The 22,228-nt window shown below is 46.9% G+C and overlaps 1 protein-coding gene across 2 annotated transcripts in view; it reads left to right on the top strand.

Annotated features, from left to right (window-relative positions):
• Positions 1-17,774, top strand: part of tmem154 (transmembrane protein 154) — a 67,006-nt gene extending 49,232 nt beyond the window's left edge. The window contains exons 4-6 of one of the 2 annotated variants that reach the window (XM_078211091.1): positions 5,106-5,191; positions 8,238-8,292; positions 15,324-17,774. In XM_078211091.1, the coding sequence (XP_078067217.1) occupies positions 5,106-5,191; positions 8,238-8,292; positions 15,324-15,339 (157 nt within the window). In that variant the 3' untranslated portion in view covers positions 15,340-17,774. Of the gene's footprint in view, positions 1-5,105; positions 5,192-8,237; positions 8,359-15,323 lie in introns of both variants that reach the window. The other variant, XM_078211007.1, reaches the window with a different exon arrangement.
• Positions 17,775-22,228: the final 4,454 nt, after the last annotated feature.

Here is a 22,228-nt window from a genome sequence, read left to right as displayed (position 1 = left end):
GCTCCCTGTTCGTATGTTGATATCAAATTCATGCTTTCTCCCAGTTTTCAGAAACTGCTTGATGGTTCTGTCAGCACTCCTGAAGTCAACTTGCTGAATCCTCTAAAAATCAGAAAAAGTACTCTTTCCTTATCCGTTTTCTACCAGACCGAGCTATCCAGGGCAAGTTGTCCAAATTGTTCAATAGCATTTGGGCCCACCAGAGATTACAGGCTCAATAGGAGGACACATAGGCTGGAATTCTACCGCCCTGCCTGCCACAGAATCGGAGCAGGCAAGGGATGGACAACGGAAATGTCCGTTGACCTCAAGCGGGAATTTCCGGTCTTGCCCGAGCGAGGTCGTAAAACCCTGTCCCTGCTGTCTGGAGAAGGCTGGCGTTGACGCCAATACAAACACCCTGTTACCCTGTGGGGCCAGGAAAGTCCCCCAGCTGCCTGCCATTGTGGAGATGGGGAATGGAATCCAAGCCCCTGCACACAGCTGAGATGAGGAGGGGGTGGATCTAGATTTCGATTATCTTCAGGAGTCCAGGCTGCAGCCCTGACCTCGGCGTGCTGCTGTGTCACTTGCTCATCTGAAGGCCAGTAATCCTTACCTGTCTCGGTGTACCCATGTCCATCCAGCAATGGACCTCAAACTGAACAGGAAAAGCAGAAATGCTCAGAAGGAATGCTGCTCTAAGCTCCTCCCTTGGAGTTGCTCCTTGCTGTCATTGGCCATGTAAGGGAAGTTGTGTCTTTATGTGCCCTGTTTGTGAACAGAACTCCCACTCACCTGACGAAGGGGCAGCGTTCCGAAAGCTAGTGGATTTTGCTACCAAATAAACCTGGTGTTGTGAGACTTCTTACTGTGCCTACCCCAGTCCAACGCCGGCATCTCCACATCATGTAAGGGAAAGACAGAGGATCCTTTTCTTACCAGGCCAACGAGAAAATCTCAGAGATAGTCGAGACTATGCAACCAAGTTTTTGCTGGGTTCAGCTGAGGCCTGACTTAAGTTACAGCAGGACTCAGGCATTTCTGGAACAATAGTTATATAATTTGTTGCCTAATACTCCCCTGCAGTTCATTGATGTCCTATTTCCCAATGACACAGAGTCAAGTCTGCTATAATCCAGCTCTAATTTGAAACTGGAGGCTGCTTTGAGTGAGAGCTATTCAGTACAGAGCAGAGGTAGCAGTCCTGTTTATTCACACAGATTAATCCTGTGTATTGGAATCAAGCAGCTGCTATTAAACATCTCTATTGAAACCTAAACTATTTGTGTGTTTGACATGACAGTGCATGCATTGGACAGGTAACTGCTCATCAAGATTCATGCCAGAGATTTGAGTACATACAGCCTCCAGCCCAAAGTAAATGTTTAGTTTTAACTGTCCATCAGGCTCCTGTGGACTGGTAAAACAAATTCACAATTCAGCCTGTGAACATTGTTATTTTATACCCTGGACATTGATGTAGTTTAAACGTTTGTTTGCCCCGAAGCTAAAATCCTTTGATCTCCCATCTTTGATCTTTGACTCAGGCAGAGGGGAGAGGAGGGTCAGGCGGGATAGTATTTCAGACCAAGGCTGGATACTGTAAAGGTGTCCATTGATGTTGACACTAATCAGCTGCCACGCATTGGATTTGTGGCCACAGTCGATGTGCAATTCTTATCGATGTGAGTATTGGAGCGAGAGTGAGAGAGCCAGCCAGAGGTTTAAAAGAGTTAGGCTGTGGTCTGCACACATTGGGAAATCAACATGCCATGTTACAGGGAAATAGGTAAGTGATTGGTTAGTGAGTATTTTTCTCATTTATCATACGATTTACCAGTAGTTGTAACGCTTTATTTGTAGTCGTCAGGTTTATTGGAGTCGTAAAGCTTTGTAGGGTTTATTACTTAAAGAAAAAAAAATTAACACATAATAAAGATAGCAAGGGAGATGATGTGTTGCAAATGTAGAATGTGGGAGCTCCTGGATACCAGTGAGATCCAGGGCAAACAGTAAGTATCGGGCTTGAGGACCTTTAGCTCAGAGTTGTTAAACTGGAGGTCGAGCTGCAGACAGATACATCAGGGAGATGACTACAACCTTAATGGAGACAGAAATTTAGAGTTGGTTAAGGGTCAGGAACAGAAGGGTGTGACTGCGAGTCAGGTGGGTATGGGTAACTAACATGAAGTGATGGAGGAGCTTCAGCCTCTGACTTTGTCCAATAGGGTACAAGATGCTTGCTGCCTGTGAGGATTGGCAGACTAACCATTGTGAAAGCTATCATTTTCCAAAAGTCTTTAGATTTGGGAATGGCCCCCATTAGATTGGAAGTTTGCAAATGTTGCAATGCTTGTCAAAAAGGAGGGAGAGAGAAAACAGTGAACTGCAGAGCAGTTAGCCCAACATTAGCTGTTGGGAAAATGTTGGAATTTATCATTAAGGGAGTCTTAACAATGCCCTTGGAAAAGCAGAGTATGATTAGAACAGTCAACACTGACAAATTTATTAACATTTTCTGAGGATGTAACTAAAGGTTAGATAAAGGAGAGCCAATAGATGTGGTATATCTGGATTTCCAAAAGGCATTTGAGAAGATGCCACACAAAAGATTCATGAGCAAGGTAAGAGCTCCTAGAGTTGGGGTAATATTTTAACATGGATAGAGAATTAGTTAACAGATAGAAAGTGGGTTTAAGAGAGTGGTGCTATTTTAAGTTGGCAAGCAGTAAATAGTGGAGTGTTGTGAGAATCAGTGCTGGGACCTCAGCTATTTACAGTCTACATTAGTGACTCAGGTGAAGGCTGGGATTCTTCTCCCTTGTCCACCCCACCACCGTTTGCCAGCAAGAATGAGAATGTGGCATTCAGCCAAATCTCCATTCACAGCAGTGGGATCGGAGAATCCCAGCCACGGGCGCGGTTGGAGAAATCCGGATGAAGAGTCAGAAAGTGATGTATACCAAGCCAGCTGGAAGGTAAAGCGGTGGGGAGGACACAGAGAGGCTCAGAGAGATTGATGCGCGATTAATTCACTCGGGAGGCTGGGTCGTACCTGGGAAATAAAGGCTTTTATTAGCAACAAGAATAGAGCATACTGCTTAACAATACAATCCCAGACTAAAGGGTCACTAGGAAGTGCAGTGACCTTTATACTCCTATAGGAGGGCGGAGCCAACCGGAGTGTACCTCAGAACAACACCAACAGGTGGAACACCCCAACCCTAACCCCAACAGTGACAACAGTAACATATGTACAAGTACCCATAGTGATAACCATCTATGGTTCAGTACCCATAGTGGTAACCATCTATGGTTCAGTACCCATAGTGATAACCATCTATGGTTCAGTACCCATAGTGGTAACCATCTATGGTTCACCTCAGAGATATAGACAGGTTACTTGTTGCATTACTATAATTCCTTTTACCTACGCCTTACACCTTATCAAAGACAACTTTCCCTCTAATTTGTTTTGGAGTGGGCAGGTGATTTATTGAAGTGTATGGTCCATTTCTGTGTGGCTGGACACAGGCGAAGGATCTGATTTATGTGTGGGCTGTACTGCTCACAAGGATCACTGATCGCACACCTCCTTTTCCTCCCTTTCCCCCTTTCTCTATCAATGAACTTGTTTAAAATTCGTGACACCTCTAAAACCATCGACTGGAACCATTAACTCTTCTCTCCACAGATGTTGCCTCATCTGCTGATTTTTTCCAGCAATTGCTCTTTCACATTTCCAGCACTGACTGGATTTTGCTTCTGTATAAATATCTTGCAGTTGTTGATAAACTGCAACCTCGGCATGTTCCAGCAAACGATATCTTTACCACAGATTACATGTTTTTCCTTTGGATAAAGTAGAATAGTTCCTGTTGTGGGCAGGTGCTAAGACAGGGCCTCTGGGGGAGATTGTACTTTTCACACATTTACTTGAGTCAAGTGGAACCAAACTTGCTCAAGACATGCCAGTATGCACGGTGAAATGTGTTGTTAGCAGCTATGCTGAGTGGCTCAGGCAGCTTCCTGCGATAGTGTGAGTGAATTAGCTGAAAGTCTAAGAAAATCAGCCTGACATCATCAGTGTATCGGGTATTCCGTTGTATGTTAGGCTCTTTTAGAAAGTTCCAGAAAATTGTTCACAAGAGAGCAAAAAAAGATTAACTGTGAGTTACTGCTTCCTGCTGCACTAATCGTAACTCCAACCCACGAGCGAGTGGCTGGGGCTGAATATCATTGCTTCTGCTATCGTTTGAGCAGATAGGCTGAAATGTCACTGGAATGACCCAGTGAGAAAGTCCCCAATGGCCTTGTGAGGTGTTGAAGTGGGCCGGGGAAGAGGAGGCTGAAAGTACCACATCCCTGTCATCACAGCTTCTGAGGCTCAAAAGCCTAGGAAAGGAGGAGGCCGTGTGGTCTCCCTGGTGACAGTGTGGGCCAACCTAGGCTGTGGCCTGGGCCTTCAAGCACTCGGCAAGTTAAAATGTTTCCGTTTTTAGAATTATTGACCAGAAAAACAGCTTTCACCTAACACACCCAATTAACTGGCAATAGATAGGCCGATGGAGGCAGGAGTCAGAGAATCACCCCTAAATAATATGGGGAATTGCCGTATGTATGCAAATTCCTGGATTTTCCTCTGACCATACAGTTCAGAGGTGTGTGTCTGTGTGCGTGTGTCTGTATGTGTGTGTGTGCCTATGCCTGTGTGTATGTTTGTGTGTGTGTCTGTCTGTATGTGTGTGTGCCTGTGTGTGTGTGTCTCTGTGTGTCTGTGTGTGTCTGTCTGTCTGTGTGTCTTCTGTGCGTGTGTGTATGTGTGTATGTCTGTGTGTGTCTCTGTGTCTATGTCTGTGTGTCTGTGTCTGTGTGTGTGTTTGTGTCTGTGTGTGTGTCTGTGTGTCTGTGTGTGTGTGTGTCTGTGTGTGTCTGTGTATCTGTCTGTGTGTGTGTCTGTATGTCTGTGTGTCTGTATGTCTGTGTGTGTGTGTCTGTGTGTGTCTGTGTGTGTGTTGTGTGCGTAATTTTGACAGGTATTAGTTTATGAATTATATGTGCTGCTCTGATTCTTTAAGCTGTGAACAGTTTTGTTACCACTCATGGTTATTTTCCTTCATTAGCCCTATTTTTGAGGAAGATGTGGCTTCGGTGATGGAAGTTGAAATGGATGAACTTGACCGATGGATGGGCAGCGTGAAGAAGAACTGTAAGTGCGCAATGATAAAATCTGCAGCACCCGACTCTCCTGTTTGGAGGCTAAGTGTCCATACAGTGGATCACTCACTGTCGGAGGACTGTGGGAGCTGAGGCCACTGCTCAGCCTCAGGCTGCTGATGGTGTCGTTGGCAGCCCTCAGGCAGAGGCCAGACAGGACCCTCAGACAGAGCCCAGACAGGGCCCTCAGGCAGAGCCCTCAGTTAGAGCCCAAGCAGCCAGAGGATGACCATCAGGGACATGCAAAGCAGTGAGGCAGCAGAATTAGCAGCCTGTCTCCACATCAGCTGTAGCTGCAAGAGGTGTACTTGGTAAGAGAATGAGGAAGAGTAGCTAGCTGGGTTTCACAGGTGAATACAATATGTAGATGTTTGTTGTGTCATTCCATAAAGGATTTGTAATAACTTGGCACCCACCCCTCAGACACTTCAGTCTTTGTGAGGAACAGTAGATATTTATTGATGAAGGGAAATCGGGTATTGTTGATAGCAGCCCTTGGCTGCCCAGAGCAAAGCTGCAGTCTTTACATGTTGATCACACAGCTTCTAGATGATTCTGTATGAGAGAGGACTCACCCTCTGGGGTGATCGCACACTCCATTCCCATTGGTCCCTCAAGCCAGTGACCTGATTCTGCTGTGATGTCTTAAAGAGACAGACACCACAATCACGGCATCCCTCCCCCTTTAAATTTTTACACAAACTTCAAAAACAATTTACTCAAATCCACATTCTAAATTTACATTATACACACAACTTAGATATTTGTAAATGGATGGAGCATTGTTCAATGATGAATTTTTGAGGCTTGCATTTAACATAACACTCCCCCTAGAAAGCTTCCACTATGCACAGTTCCAAATGGAATCTTGTATGGGATTCTTCCATCCAGGCTTGCTGCTTGCTGATCTAGACTGTGCGCTGACCATGGACTACATACTCTACTCTGCAGAAGGTGTCATCTCCAATCCTTCACTGATCCTTTTCTCAGTCATGCAGAAGTCAGGCAGGGGGCCAAATATTCAGCAGCCAAAGGGACTGAGGGCCCTGCCTCAGGCAAGGGGACATGCCTGTTTCCCAGAAACCAGACACACACCTGGAGAATCTACTCAAGCAAGCAGAAAGCAACTGTTGGCAAAGGCCAGGGCTGGTCTCGAGGAGGTTTGTTGGAACACATGCGGGCAGCCAATGACACATTGCACCGAGGAGAAATCCAGTGGTGGTTCTGCGGCTGACAGACCGCTCCATCTGACCATCAGAGCTGGTTCATCAACGAGTCATTGGTCACCTCCTTGATGTAACAATGGGCTACAGACTGGGAATTCCACACATATCCCCTGTGGATCCTCAAAAAGAGTCAGAGGCATAGTTGAGAGCCTGGTGATCTTCAGCGCATTGGGTGCCCACCAAGCCACATGGATCTCAGCTCATCCTGCAGCGTGGCACATAGATTAGTGACTGTCTCATTGGAGAGTGCAAGCTTCACTGGCACTGCCACTCCAACATCTAGAGATAATACACCTCCTCCTGGCATTGGCCCCCTCTGTGGCAGGAAGCTGTTGATGTGTCCCCCTATGCCCTTCTCTAGTGTGCCCAACCCAAGGCTGGCACTCTAGTTGGTCCTGAGATCGCTGTATGGAACAATCCCATGGTCAGAAAAATGTAGCATATAATTCCACTTAATCAGCTTTTTAAATGTCTTCATTGCAACCTCACCGCATTGCTGTGTGGACTTTTTTGCATGTTTGCCAATGTCAGTAAAATCCAGAAACACGTTCAATGTATTCTGTGCGATTTTACCCACCACCCCCTCCTCTGAACATTTCGATTTAGCAGCTGTGTTAGCCACAAGCACAAATCCCATTATCATCGCTAAATCTCACGAGAGGCCAAAAATGGGATTTGTGCCAGTGAGATTTTAATTTGGGATCTTCCCCGCTCCCTCCAGGAATGTGATCAAGCTCAGGCCCAGGTAGGACACCGGCCTGATTTGCATCTTTTATAATATCATTAGTAGGCTGTACGACTCTTCTTCTGCCCTCTCCGCATCATCCCACCCAGCCAACGGGACGTCACATTGGCACAAATAACTACTGATTTTCAAAAACAAAAACCAGTCGTGGTGACTACACCAGGGACACACAGATAAGTATAGCCCTGGGGTGGTGTGAGACCTGCCTGGGTAGTGCCCCCTGGCATTACCACTTGGGGACCCCACCTGGCAATGTCAATCTGTGCCAGGGTGGCAGGGCGGGGGGGGCGGGGCGGGGTGGGGGGGTGCGGGGCAGGGGGGGCAGGGGGGGCACGGGGCGGGGGGGTGACATGATGCCTTTGAGGGGGAGGTTTGCCCCTGTGTTGCAGGTTTGTAGGGTGGGGGAGGGGGGCCCTGATGCTTGTGGGGTTGGTTCTCCATGTCCACGGTGGCGGGGTAAATGGGGAGTTAAGTTTTTGTAAGATCGGCCCCAATCTCTGTGGAGATAGCATTCCTGGCTCTATCAGGCCCTGGAAGAAGTCTCACAACACCAGGTTAAAGTCCAACAGGTTTATTTGTAACAGGTACCTGTAAAGACTCGCATTCCAACCATTATTTTGTAAATTAAATTTGTGTCTTTCTGTGCCCTGTTTGTGAACAGAACTCCCACTCACCTGACAAAGGAGCAGCGCTCCCAAACCTAGTGGCTTTTGCTGCCAAAGTTGTGAGACTTCTTACTGTGTTTACCCCAGTCCAATGCCGGCATCTCCACATCATGGCTATCAGGCCCTGCCTTGCCAGAGTGACGCTGCAAACCCCATCCCCTGAGTGCCAGGAAACCCGGAGAGAAAACTCAGCTGTGGAGCTGGTGAGCTACATATCGGTTTTCTCACTGACACTGACTCTCTGACAAACTCTGGAATGATTCCACTCATCATAAGTGAATTTCAGCCATTAATTGAGTTTTCTGAGATGACTTACAAAGTATAAGTAGCTCTGTCCCTCACAGCCAAACTCCATTCAACATGTTGTGTTTCATTTCCTAATACATTCCGACATCATTTCAGCTCAACAGGATTTACCAGATATCAGTGAGGACAAAGAGCTGAAACCCGAGTCAAGGTACGTGCTAGACACAAAGAAAGAGTGAGAAAGAGAGAACCTCACATCTTGTAATTCCGAAGGAAAGTAAGTTTCCCTGTATTTAACTCTGGATAGTACAGCTTTGACTATTTAACATTTAAACAAATCATGCAGAGATTTTTAAAATTATGCTTGTCACAGGTTCATTAAAGGTTTTCAATATTTGACACTAATCAAGTTTATAGTTGAGTGTATTTTATCTCACAGTCGAGTGGAAAGTTATAATCTCACATAGTGTGGCATGTCATGACAAGAGCGAACAGGAAGTGGTCTGGAGGGAAGTGGCAGCACCAGCAGAGCAGAGTAAAACACCACAGGCTGCAGTGAGCTCAGGAAGACAGGGCTCCAGACAACAGAAAGATGATTCACTGCACCTTGGCAATAAGAATTAAAAGAAGCATTGAGATTTCATTTGATATTTACAGGAACTATATAGCACTGACAAACCCTGGCATGTTCACACGTTAAGAATACAGTTGGCATTCATCATCAATATTTGAAACATTCTGACATAATAAAAGATAGTGTATATCATAGAATCACGAGTGCAGAAGGAGGCCATTCGGCCCATCGAGCCTGCACTGACAATAATCCCACCAGGGCCCTATCCCCGCAACCCCATGTATGTACCCTTCTAATCTCCCAACATTAAGGGTCAATTTAGCATGGTCAATCCACTTACCCACACATCTTTGGAGTGTGGGAGGAAACCAGAGTACCCGGAGGAAACTCACGCAGACACGGGGAGAACGTGTATGTACAAGCTTTATTATTACTAATATTATATTTGTAAAGTTTGCATAAGGCTCAATGACCAAACATTGTGGGGATAGAATTCTCCTTTCAAAGCCATAAAATATTGTGGTCAGTGTTAATGGGTGTGAAATTCAGTTGCTTAACCCCACCATAGCACTGGTTCCCAATAATACACAGCACCACAGCTTCCTCTGTGGCCTATTCTAAATGCCGCCTAGATGGTTATCCCCAGTGTACCCCAGGAGTCAGTGACGCAGCACTATCCTAACCAGCTGATGCAATGCCGGGATACCAAATATAGGCAACACCGGCCCTGGCAATGAATTTGCCATCACTCAACAAAGTCAGACACGAGGCTTCAAAATAGGCCCTGCATCAGTGTCTCTGAAACAGCCAAGCACCCAAACTGCCGGACAGGGAATTTTTAACAATATTTCCGATTGCAAAGTGTCTGTAAAAACCCTGGAGTGTTTTTGGACATGCTGTGTGTGTTCCTAGGTTTAGCAGGGATTGTTGCTGTATCCTTCCAGGGAGGACAGAGTATTAGGGACTTGTCCACAACAAAGGCTGCATATATTAACTCCAGGAGTCAGCTGTAAAGGAACAGTGCTTTATTGCACAAAATAAAGCAAAGCAAAAACCACGAGCCAGTGGTGAACACAAACAGGTTCCAACCAGGACAATGCAATAATGGACCCACTCAGGGGCTTGCTTTATACAGGGCTCAGTATACAAGCTCCACCTGGTTAGTTCATTACCAATTCCCAGGGAGCTTGTATTCAGTGAGTCCTACAGGGAGGCCAATCAGTGATTCCCCATGCAAGTCCTGGGGATTATCACACCGTTAGAGGTAGGGAGGCAGCAGTGAGAGTACCTCTGGGTTTGCAGCACAGCAGGGAGATGGAACACAAGCTGAGGAGTGAACATAATCTGTCAGTGCCCTCTGCCACTTGGAACCAGATCCCTCCATGTTCCTTGACAGTGCCAGGAGGCATGTCTGGCAAGCCAGCTAATGATGTAGAGATGCCAGCGTTGGACTGGGGTAAACACAGTAAGAAGTCTCACAACTTAATGCAATTTTGACCTGGTGTTGTAAGCCAGCTAATGCCAGCATCTCAGAGCGAATACCCATCAACGCTCTTCTAGACATCGTCCCTTTGAAGTTTTCATTTGAGTTTGCTGCAGCAGAATTTGTCTGTGACCTCAGCCTCCAGCAAGCTAGGAGATAAAGTATCCTTTATCCCCGGTGTGGTTGCAATCCACTCATGCCCAGTGACTCAACATGTGCTGATCACAACTCTATTCCAGCTTACGAGGTACGTGCAGTGCCAGTTACTGAGTTGATAGCTGTGAGTATCAGATCAGGTTGCAGAGCCTCTTCATTAGTGCTGTCGCTCTCTATCCCCCACCCCCGGGGCTGCTGTACTGGGCGAGAGGCAGCTCTGAGTGTTTAAAAGTTGGAAATCTGATGGGGAAGGTTAGTGTAAGGGAGGGTGTGGGTGGGGAAGCGAGAGGTCTATGGTGGCACCATCAGTAACACGCTCTTCATGCTGGTAGCAGGATAAGGGTGAGCTGAGCATTGAGACAGGGCAGAAAGTAAAAACACAGCCTCGTATTCACTGTTCCGAGTGATGCTGGATTGCAGCCTGCTGCATGAGGCTGGAAACTATCCCCTCCATAGGGCTCAGGAGGTGAAGGTTTCCTTGCCCCCTCACAAGTTCTGCCCTGCTCCTTCCTATTGTGCATTACATGGACAGGCAGGAGAGGGGAAAGAATGTCAGTCAATGTGTAGCTCTGTGTTTGGGTGATGTATCTGCCATGGCAGAATAACTAGAACATAAGAATATAAGAACTAGGAACAGGAATAGGCCATCTGCCCCCCTGCTCCCGCAGCCCCCCCCCCCCCCCCCCCCCCCAACCCCGAGCCTGCTCCGCCATTCAATAAGATCATGGCTGATCTTTTCGTGGACTCAGCTCCATTTACCCGCCCGCTCACGATGGAGGTATGTGGACTTTGTGAGGGGTGGATGTGAGGCCGGCAGCTTTGGCTGGTGTATGATGCTGAAGTGGAGCATCTGGATGTTTGGTGTGAGTGCTGAGATGGAGCCAGGGAGTGCTGCTGGGTGAGTGATGATCTGCTGGAAGTGCGTTATATGAAGGCTGGGAGAGGTTGCTGGTGTGCTGGGTTGGAGATGCCATGTGGAAATATACTCTGACCAAGACCACTCACATGAGGTCATTAAACCTCTTGCGATCCTGCTGCCAGGACCTCACTCGCCCTCATCCTCCAAACACACCCATTCCCAACCCATGCCACCTCATATCCCCACCTATCCTCCATGGTCCCTCAAACCCCCTGTGCCAAGCTCTGCCCTTCCATCTCGCCCCGTGGCCCCTCATGCTCCCGAAAACTGTCCCAATGAAGTTGGGGCTGAAGGGGCTGATGCATGAATGCCGCCTGCTGGCTGCGGAATTCCAATTAGACTCATGAATGAACCACTCATCAAAACTGATCTCTGAAGCCACTGGAATGAATTGGTGGCTCAGGGATAAAACAGGACTTGCAGTGTTCTCCCATAGTCCCCAAAGATTACCCAGCAAACCCTGCCAGGCTTGCCTGCGGCCTCGCTGAGAGAGGGTCTCCTGTTGACAGGAATATAGGGGGACCCCACATTGGGAAAGGAGGAGACATCTGAAAGCCAACATCGCCTTGCCTCCATCATCATTGCCCCGCCTTTGCGACAGCCCCCTCCCTGTGATTACCATGCCACCCAACTCACGTGATCCAGCATCAATCCACTGGGCAGGCCTCAGAGTAACGACTGCTCCCAGTCACGCAGCCTCTGATTGGCTGGCAGCTCTCGGTGGCGGGATTCCCACCCTCCCTTGATCCAATGGGAGACACAACCTTGCCAATGAAGTGGCTGAGTGCAGTGAGTGCACTTGCAATGCCTCAGGCCTCCCCCACAGGAGTGACGCAGGGTTCCCACCAGATCTACAACCCGTGGGGGGCATTGCAGTAACTAAATCCCAGGCCCAGTAACAAAGAATGATGTTTTCAAGGCATAAGCTCCTGTTCATCAGAAAACCAATCTCTGGGTGGAATTGAATGTTCCCAATGCAGGTCCCACCCACCAGTTGAAAAACAGGTCCTAAAATCACGTCATTTCAGTGGCAGAGGACTGACCAAATGAAGTACTTTTCCAATTCAGTCAAATCAAGTCCAATTCAGAGTCTCAACAAGTTGAGACATTTCCGATCCAGGCTGACAAGACAGGGCATGCAATCCTCTACCCTCTCTTGGGCCTGATCCACATGAGCCAAGCTGATTGGAGTAGGCAGACGTCTCCGCCCCCTCCCCCCCCCCCCAGGTTTGATCTCATTTGCATCTTAGCCAAAAGGCCGAGATACCGCTTTAAAAAATTGCTTCATATGAAAATGAAGCTTAAATGCATCCCAATGGCCACTACCAAGTGCAGCATCACCAGACCAAATCTTAGCCAAAAGGCCGAGATGAAGTGCCTCTCCTGTGGTGTAAGGGTGTTTGAGTTAGTAAGAGTTAAAATGGGACTGCAGAAACATTGTGATGCACAGTCACATGATAGTGGACTATAGATGAAGAGCGTGAGAGAAGTCGGCATGAGGAGAGCACTTAGTTAGGGTTATACATTGGAGATATGAATATAGTTGTGTGTTAAAAATAAATAATTTGTATTCAACCACACAAGCTTCCAGACCTCTTAGTGAGACACCAAACAATCTTACAACATGGTGACAATTAATGAATGAATCCAGAACTGGAGAATCAAGTGCAGGATCCCAAAATCCCAAAGATTGCAAAAGTAAAGAAACTGAAGTCTGACCTCAGTGATTTGCATCTAATTCTCAGACATAGCTGGAGATCACTTATAAAAAAGCTCCATTGTGATACGTGGAGGCTGGAGGGCGAAAGAGAGGTCCATTGGCAGACGCGATCAAACGCAGAGTCAAAGGACCCTGTCAGATCATAAAAAGCGTGAACAAAATTCACCAAAAAGGTTAACTAACCTTTCAAGTATAATCAAGCGGACTGGAAGAGCGCTGCAGCCGGGTCTGGTGATACCATACCATGTGGCAGCGGACTGAATGGAAATCTTGCCGGAGTGAAACAAATCCCCTTCAACTTGATTTTCCAGGCTCAGAGAAGCAAATTGCTGGCCAAAGCTGTTAGTCTGAAAGGTTTCACACAGAATCACCAAGTTTTAATGATGGCGCTGAGGTCACAGCAGCAGCCGAAACCTGGCAAGCACAGGAAATCGAGAAAAACACAGTTGTTGCAGAACCATCTTGGAAAAAAATTAAAGCTGTGGTCCCCTGTTCTGAAGATCAACCATGGATAGTAAATTAAAACTACCACCAAACTGAGTGCATGGAAGGGCCAACCAGACACAAAATTGGGTGTTATGAAGGAGAAAAGTTTTAGATTACGAGGTGCATCAGGATTGAGTAGGGAATCAGGGAAAGTGCAAGTTAATATATTTTTGTACTTATTTGGTGAAATTACCAACATAAGACAAGGTATGGATAAATCTTCAACCACATTTAGCGAGGTACTGAAAGCTTTTGACAAATATTTTAAACTCTAAATTGTGGAGAGAGCAGATCTTTAAAAAAAAGCACAGAACACCCCCAAAAAGTGCCAGAAGGTACAAGAAAATACCAGGGCGAGGGAGACAAGAGCCAAGCAAAACACAAGATGGTCACAGATCATGTCGGTGCAATGAGTTCACAAACTGAAGAATTTAGTGCCGTAAAGAAAAGGCTGAGAAGCAGCCAAGAGGATTAAAAATAGGGCTTTTGGAAAATGTCAACACAGTACCCAAACTGCAACAGCAGGTGGCAGTGTCAAGTGAGCAGATGGCTGTGAATGAAGGAAAGTTACCTGATGTAACCCAGAAGCAACAAAACCTGCAAGAAGAAAATGAAGCTATTCCACAGGAAAATATTCAGATCAAAGCTGACTTGAAAGAACTCAACCAAATGTGCAGCCAGGCAAAACAGTCGGCAGAAAGAAGTCCCTGCCTTAAAACACTTTTTGAAGAAAAATACACAAACATAAGGTGTTAAAAATGATGCTCATTACTTCAAGGACAGGAGTTACCTTCCAGCACATATTTTCTCAATGCTGGGTCCCTCAATCAGGCAATACAGGATGCCACTGGCACAGCTGGCAGGGTTTGCTGGGCAGCCATCTGGAGGCACATGAAACTCATACAAATTCGGGAGAATCACTCAGTCACCGTTAAATCCAGATGGGCTCAAGGATAATGGCCTTGAAGTTGCTCAATAATGAGCCTGGCCATTGACTGGAAACTCAACTGGACTCGCCACAAAAACACAGTGACTACAAGAGCAGATCAGAGGCGAGGAATACTGTGGCGAGTAACTCATCTCCTGACTCCCCAAAGCCTGTCCACCATCTACAAGGCACAAGTCAGGAGTGTGATGGAATACTCCCCACTTGCCTGGATAAGTGCAGCTCCAACAACACTCAAGAAGCTTGACACCGTCCAGGACAAAGCAGACAGCTTCATTGGCACCACATCTACAAACATTCAATTCCTCCACCACTGACACTCAGCGGCAGCAGTGTGTACTATCTACAAGATGCACTGCAGCAATTCACCAAAGAACCTTAGACAGCACCTTCCAAACCCACGACCACTTCCATCTAGAACGACAAGGGGAGCAGATACATGGGAACACTGCCATCTGCAAGTTCCCCTCCAAGCCACTCACTGTTCTGACTTGGAAATATATTGCCGTTCCTTTACAGTCACTGGGTCAAAATCCTGGAATTCCCTCCCTAACGGCACTGTGAGTCAACCCACAGCACGTGGACTGCAGCAATTCAAGAAGGAGGCTTACCACCACCTTCTCAAGGGTAACTAGGGATGGACAATAAATGCTGGCCAGCCAGCGGCGCCCATGTCCCACAAATGAATAAAAAAGATGGAGCAGAAAAAGGGTGCGTGTGACAGATTTAGGGTTGACAATACAAGTGAGAATGAGGCCGAACATGGAAAGTTCAGAGAAGTGAGAAAAGAAATACTATCATTAGCCAACATTAGGTTCTCTCTCAATGTTGCATTTAGTTGGTGAAAGAGAATTTTCTTGTGAATGGTACTGTGGGATGAAGGGAACCATCACTGCTTTCAGATCTGGGGAAGCTCTTTTGTGTTTGATAACTGTCTGTCTTTCTAATTCTTTTATAGTGACCCTGAATCATGAAACTTTTCTCCAAGTTAATTGACAAAGACTGAATCCTATCGTTGAATTTCCACAACAACATGTCTATGAATATGTTTTCATATTGCTTATGGATCAAGATTTCACAGTTTTCTTAAACAGCATTTGTTTTTAGTTTATTGACCAATATTTTTATTAAAAGATGCAAAGCTGAAAAGGATAAAAACTGCAAAAGTATGAAATTGAAAGAATAAATGAACGGAAATGTACAGAAGGCCTAAAACAAATGCAAGACTGAATTGATGAAGGACTTATAAATGAGATGCTAACTTCTCTTTTTTTCTCTTCTCCTGCTGGCAGAGTTGTTTACTCTTAGAATTTTCTGGTTTTCTTTTACATATAACTGAAGATAGATTTGTTCATTATTAATGGTCCCTGCAGAAATGTCTAACTTCCTAAGCTTTACTCAGATTCTGCTTTGAAGATGTAGCCTGCTCAACAAGATAGAGGGTGATGAAACAAGGGGGCGAACAAATAGCGTACAGCATTCCAGCCAATCCTTTGCACTTGTTAATGCAACACAATTGGGTCTAGAATTGTAGAGGAGGCAGGGACTTGTGGAAGTACATAATATTTCCAAGATGTTGACTCACTCTGTTCACTTCATTTATCACAACTGTCTGTAAAAGTACTCTACCTGAGCCCCTGCCCTAACCTCACACACCCAACTACATCTGCTTCAAGACATACAGAGAACCATAGAACCCCCATAGTGCAGAAGGAAACCATTTGGCCCATCGGATCTGCACTGACTCTCCAAAAGAGCATCCCGCTCAGTCTATCTCCGCACATTCACCATGGCTAATCCCCCTAACCTACACATCTTTGGACACTGAGGGGCAATTTGGCATGGCCAATCCCCCTAATCGACATATTTTTGGACCGTGGAAGGGAACCAGAGCACCAGAGGAAACATATACAGACAGGGAGAATGTGTAAACTCCACACAGTCATTCAAGGCCGGAATTGAACCCGGGTTCTTGGCGCTGTGAGGCAGCAGTGCTAACCACTGCGCCACTGTGCCACCCATGTCTCTGGGGGCTTCTGAACAGTTGCCAATGCCATGCTAACAAAGGTTAAGACCTATGATTAGGTAGATATTTAAACAGATTTCAAACAGTTTGTGCAAGAAATTGGTTCATTGGAAAAAAATGGTCTTTGCTTACCATATGCTTGCTTATGTTATATTCTTATGAAATCTAACTCCAGTGCTCAAAAGCACTGAAACCTTCTGGGAATGGTGAGGTCCAAAGAGATATGAGTCCACGTATACAAATCAATGAAGTGTAATAGGTACAGAAAATAACCAAAAAGTCAATTGAATATTAGCCTTTTTAAATATAGGGCTAGAATGTAAAGGGGAAGATGATTTGATCCATACAAAATCCTGGCTGTCCACACCTGGAATACTCTGTGCAATTCTGGGTACCACACCCTATGAAGAATAGAAAGAAGGAATGCAATACAGATTGATCTGAATGTTACCAAGACTCCAAGCATTAGATTTTGAGGACATTACATAAACTAGGTTTATATTTCCTGGAATATAGATGAGTAGGGGGCAATTTGATTGAGGTGTTTAGGATCTTGAGAGGAATTGATGGAACAGATTGAGAGAATTCTTTTCACTGGTTGGGTATTCTAGGAGAGGCAGACATAACCTCAAAAACAGAACTCGAACATTTAGATGAGGAGTCAGGGAGGACTTCTTTACACAATGCCTGGCCAGATTTTCTGTTGTGATTGTTAATTTTTTTCACTGCTTGATATGAAGTCCAGAAACATAGGAGAGCTCCTCCCAATTCCAGGAACTCCTGAGGGGCAGTCCCCTTTCATCACCCTTACAAACTCTTCCCCTGGGACTGATCTGACAGTCATTCCTGGCAAAATAAACAATCCAAAATGTATCTCGTTGAAGTGAGTGAACTGTCCCTCGTGGCAAAACAGGCGCCGGTAGCTCACTCGAGTTATTGAAATGAGACTCAAGGTCATTGTCTAAATGGCATACCAACTTCTACCCCAGGGAACGAGGGAATGAGAGATAATGCAGGTAGGCCTAAGAGTAGGAGGTAAAACTAATTCAAACAAATCCTCAACCTCACAACATTTTGCACTGTATTTGAATGCTGTATTTATGGGTATTTTGTTTATACAACATACTGACTTTATCCACTGCCATTCATTCCAGGGGAAAGTATACCCACAGATTCTTTGTTTAAGATAATGAGCAATTTGAAATGAGGTACATCTGTAATAGGTGTAAGTTGTGTTTGTTGCCTTATGTAATATTACAATGCCAAAGTTTTTGTATTTTTACACTCAGTAAAGCTGGTACTTCATTTTATAATAAAAACTGTTTCCATTCTTCAAACTGAGAAATCCGAAATAAATAATTGAAAAATGGATCATTCTTATTTAACATCTTAGTCTTTTAGGCTTTATTGACATTTACATATCCTAATTGGACCAAGAAAATGTGTGTGTGTTATATCTAGCATTCAGATCTCCTGATTTGTGCCAAGCTCAGTGTGTGCTATAACTCCAGCCTGTGTACAGCAACACTCCTACAATACAGCAAACGTGGCAGACTGAGATAAAAGGGGTAATTTTAATCCCCACCCCCATCACTGGAGAGGACTTGGAGATGTTGGGTGGGCGGGCGGGCGGGCGGGGGGAGGGAGGGAGGGGGGGGGCAGTTATAGTAAGTTGATAAAAATGTGAAACCTGGTCCCTGCCCACAGAATGTAGTTGAGGCCAAAACGTTGTCTGATTTCAAGAAGAAATTAGATATAGCTCTTGGGGTTAAAGGGATCAAGGGATATGGGGGGAATGGGGGAAATCAGGATATTGAATTCGATGATCAGCCATGATCAAGATGAATGGTGCAGCAGGCTCGAAGGGCCGAATGGCCTCCTCCTGCTTCTAGTTTCTATCTTTCTATGGCCATTCCCAATGCATCTTGAGCACGATGGGATTGAGTCTTCTGCTCTGGAGAGGGGGGTCAGTGATGTTAATTTTGGAATGAGGCTGTGTTCCTCACATTTCCGGATGAATTAAAGTTACCAGCTGCGTTTTCCAGATCTCAGGAAACCCCACTCACTACAGAGAGGCTGCAGCGAGTAAGTGTTTTCTGGAGCACTGTTTGTAGGCCAGGAGGAACAGAATTACTTTACCAGGCGGCTCCTTAAACAAACCTACCACAACCTGACTCCCCCTGCATTCTGCAGACTGCCCGCCGTGATCTAGAGACTGCCCTCTACCCTGACTATGCCTGATAGTCCCTTCCCTCCCTCCCCATCTCCTCGTAACTATGATGCCCAATCACTTCAACATTGTATACTTCGAGTTCTTTCCCCCACCCCCGAGGCATCGGGACTGTCCCCCCCTCCCAGGTATCGGGCCCTTGCCCCTCCACCCCACCATACATAAGGGAAACCCCTGCACCAATGGAACTCCCCAAAAGGCCCACCCTGGCAGTGCCAGGGGTCAGGCCCGGCCATGTCCCTCACTACCGGGGGCGATACATATCTCCACGCCCTCAGTGTGGTCATCACGACTGTTTTTTTTGTTTTTGAAAGTCAATAGTGATTCGTGCCGGCGAGACATCAGACTGGCTGGTGAAAGGATCATGCGTGAGTGGACATTACAGCATCAGTGCCGCTAAGTACATATTAAGTCCATGAAATCAGGTTCTTATCCTTTCCCAAACTGAGATCCCACTGATGCAAAACCCCTTTTCGCCCTCTCGCCAAATTGAGTGGCCTTTATGGGATTTGTGTCCGTGCTGATGCAGCCACTAGATTGTGGCCAAGATCTTTAAGTGGCCATAGGAGGATTTTGCTCGATAATAGCTCCAGCGCGGGGGGGGGGGGGGGGGAGGGGGTCACATGATGTAAGCATGGGAGCGAGTGCATTTCTGCGAGCTCTGGCACTACTCATCTTTGATTCTGTTTTATCCTGATGCCCAGACATTATTATTTGATGCTGACGTGTGTAATTTGTGCGATGTTCCTGGAGGATCCTGGCCAAAATTTGGTGGTGGAGGGCCGAGTTAAGTTTAGAAGATCCCTGTTAGATTCAGGCAGTTGGACACGGGCTGGGATCCAGTTGGCAGTGGCGGTTTCGCTGGTGAGAGGGCATTTGCTTCGGCAGTGTCACAAGCACCGTGATGATGGCTGCATCAAAGAACAAAGAACAATACAGCACAGGAACAGGCCCTTCGGCCCTCCAAGCCTGCACTGATCATGTGTTCCTAACTAGACCATCCGTATGTATCCCTCTATTCCCAGTCTGTTCATGTGGCTATCTAGATAAGTCTTAAATGATCCTAGTGTGTCTCCCTCAACCACCTTGCTTGGTAGTGCATTCCAGGCCCCCACCACCCTCCTGTGTAAAATACGTCTCCCGCATATATATCTGTATTGAACCTTGCCCCCCTTACCTTGAACTTGTGACCCCTTGTGTTTGTCATTTCTGACCTGGGAAAAAGCTTCCAACTGTTCACCCTATCTATGCCCTTCATAATTTTATAAACTTCTATTAGGTCGCCCCTCAACCTCCGTCTTTCCAGGGAGAACAACCCTAGTTTACTCAATCTCACCTCATAGCTAATACCCTCCATACCAGGCAACATCCTGGTAAACCTTTTCTGCACTCTCTTCAAAGCCTCCACGTCCTTCTGGTAGTGTGGCGACCAGAACTGGACACAGTATTCCAAATGTGGCCCAACCAACGTTCTATATAACTGCAACATCATATGCCAACTTTTATACTCTATGCCCCGTCCAATAAAGGCAAGCATGCCATATGCCATCTTCACCACCTTTTCCACCTGTGCTGCCACCTTTAAGGATCTGTGGACTTGCACACCCAGATCCCTCTCAAGGGCAAGTAGGGATGGGCAATGAATGCTGGTGGGGGGACAGGATGCAGGGAGACAGGGTGCAGGGGGGACAGGGTGCGGGGGCATGGGGACAGGGTGCGGGGGCATGGGGACAGGGTGCAGGGGGCACAGGGGGGGATGGGGGACAGGGTACATCATGAGTGAAGTTGTGGAGGACGGTCTCGGATCCCCGGCACAGACTATTGCTGCTCACATTGATGAACTGTGAGATATCCTAAAGAGAAGGAATGAAGCAGAGAAGAGAAAGGTGTTAACATTGTGCTCCCCCAGTGTAAATATGGATTACAGCATAAGGATTACCAGCCTCCCGATCGCTGGCCAGCCCCTCCACCCCTCCCTGATCACTGGCCGACCAGACTCTGCCTACCAGGCAAGCCCCAATTTCTCCCCCCCACCTCCAGCCAGCCCCAACCACCCCACCCTGATGACCAGGCCCGATTTCCCTCCTCCCTCCCTCTCCCAATGCTTCAGGTGCAGAGTGGCCGCATGTTCCCCACCAATCGCCCCCCAATAGACCCCGACCCCTCTGGCCCCACCCAGTGCCCCTTGGACCGTGCCAGGCTGCATCCTGCCCCCCCTGCATTCTGCCCCATCCCCCCTGCACCCTGCCGCCCCGCACCCTGTCCCCCCGCACCCTGTTCCCCCCCACACCTTGGCCCCTGTCCCCCTGCACCCTGTCTCCTGTCCCCCCCGCATCCTGTCCCCCGTCCCCCCACACCCTGTCCCCCGTCCCCCCACACCCTGTCCCCCGTCCCCCCCGCACCCTGTCCCCCTGCACCCTGTCCCCCATCCCTCCCTGTGTCCCCCACACCCTGTCCCCATGCCCCCGCATCCTGTCCCCCCTGCACCCTGTCCCCCTGCATCCTGTCCCCCCACCAGCATTCATTGCCCATCTCCTAGTTGCCCTTGAGAAGGTGATGGTGAGCTGCCTTCCTGAACCGCTGGAGTCATTTGGTGTAGGTACATGTACAGTGCTGTTAGGGAGGTAATTCCAGGATTTTGAGCCAGTGACACTGAAGGAATGGCGATATATTTCCAAGTCAGGATAGTGAGTAACTTGAAGGGGAACCTCCAGGGGTGCTGTTCCCAGATATTTGCTGCTCTTATCCCTCTAGATGGTAGTGGTTATGGGTTTGAAAAGTGCTGCCTAAGGAACCTTGGTGAGTTCCTGCAGTGTACCTTGTAGATGGTGCACACCGACTGTTCATCGGTGGTGGAGGGATTGAATATTTGTGGAAGGGGTAGCGGTGAAGCAGGCTGCTTTGTCCAGGATGGTGTCAAGCTTCTTGAGTGTTGATAGAGTTGCAATCATCCAGACAAGTGGGGAGTATTCCATCACACTCCTGACTCGTGCCTTGTAGATGGTGGACAGGCTTTGGGGAGTCAGGAGATGAGTTTCTTGCCGCAGGATTCCTAACCTTTGACCTGCTCTGATAACCACAATATTTATACCCTAGTTCAGTTCAGTTTCTGGTCGATGGTAACCCCCAAGACCAAAAACAGAAAATGCTGTAAATCTCAGCAGATCTGACAGTATTGGTGGAGAGAAAATAGAGCCAACATTTTGAGTCAGGATGACCCTTCATCAGAGCTGGTCTGAACAGGATTTCCATTTATCTCTTTCACTTTGTCCACCTTCATTGCTTCCCATTTCCTTATTGCTGAGATCTTCCAGCATTTTCTGTTTTTTCAGCATCTGCAGTCATTAGGATGTTGACAGTGGGGGATTCTGTGATGGTAATGCCATTGAATGTCAGTGATGAAAATAAGCCACATGTAAATTCCCACTCATACCAAAGACCCAAAGCAGCAAAGAAAGAAGAACTATTTTGCAAAGAGCAAAATATTCTAATTCATGTTCGGAGACACTTTGAAATATGATGGCTGCTTGGTGATCTGATGTGTTTAGACCAAAGAGAAATAAAATACAAAAGGGTTATTTTCTGTGGGATTATACACTCCGAGCCT

Source organism: Mustelus asterias, chromosome 1 (assembly GCF_964213995.1).
Source record: "Mustelus asterias chromosome 1, sMusAst1.hap1.1, whole genome shotgun sequence".
NCBI lineage: Eukaryota > Metazoa > Chordata > Chondrichthyes > Carcharhiniformes > Triakidae > Mustelus > Mustelus asterias.
Note: the sequence above shows the minus strand (reverse complement) of the source record. Positions and strands in the feature narration are given on the sequence as shown.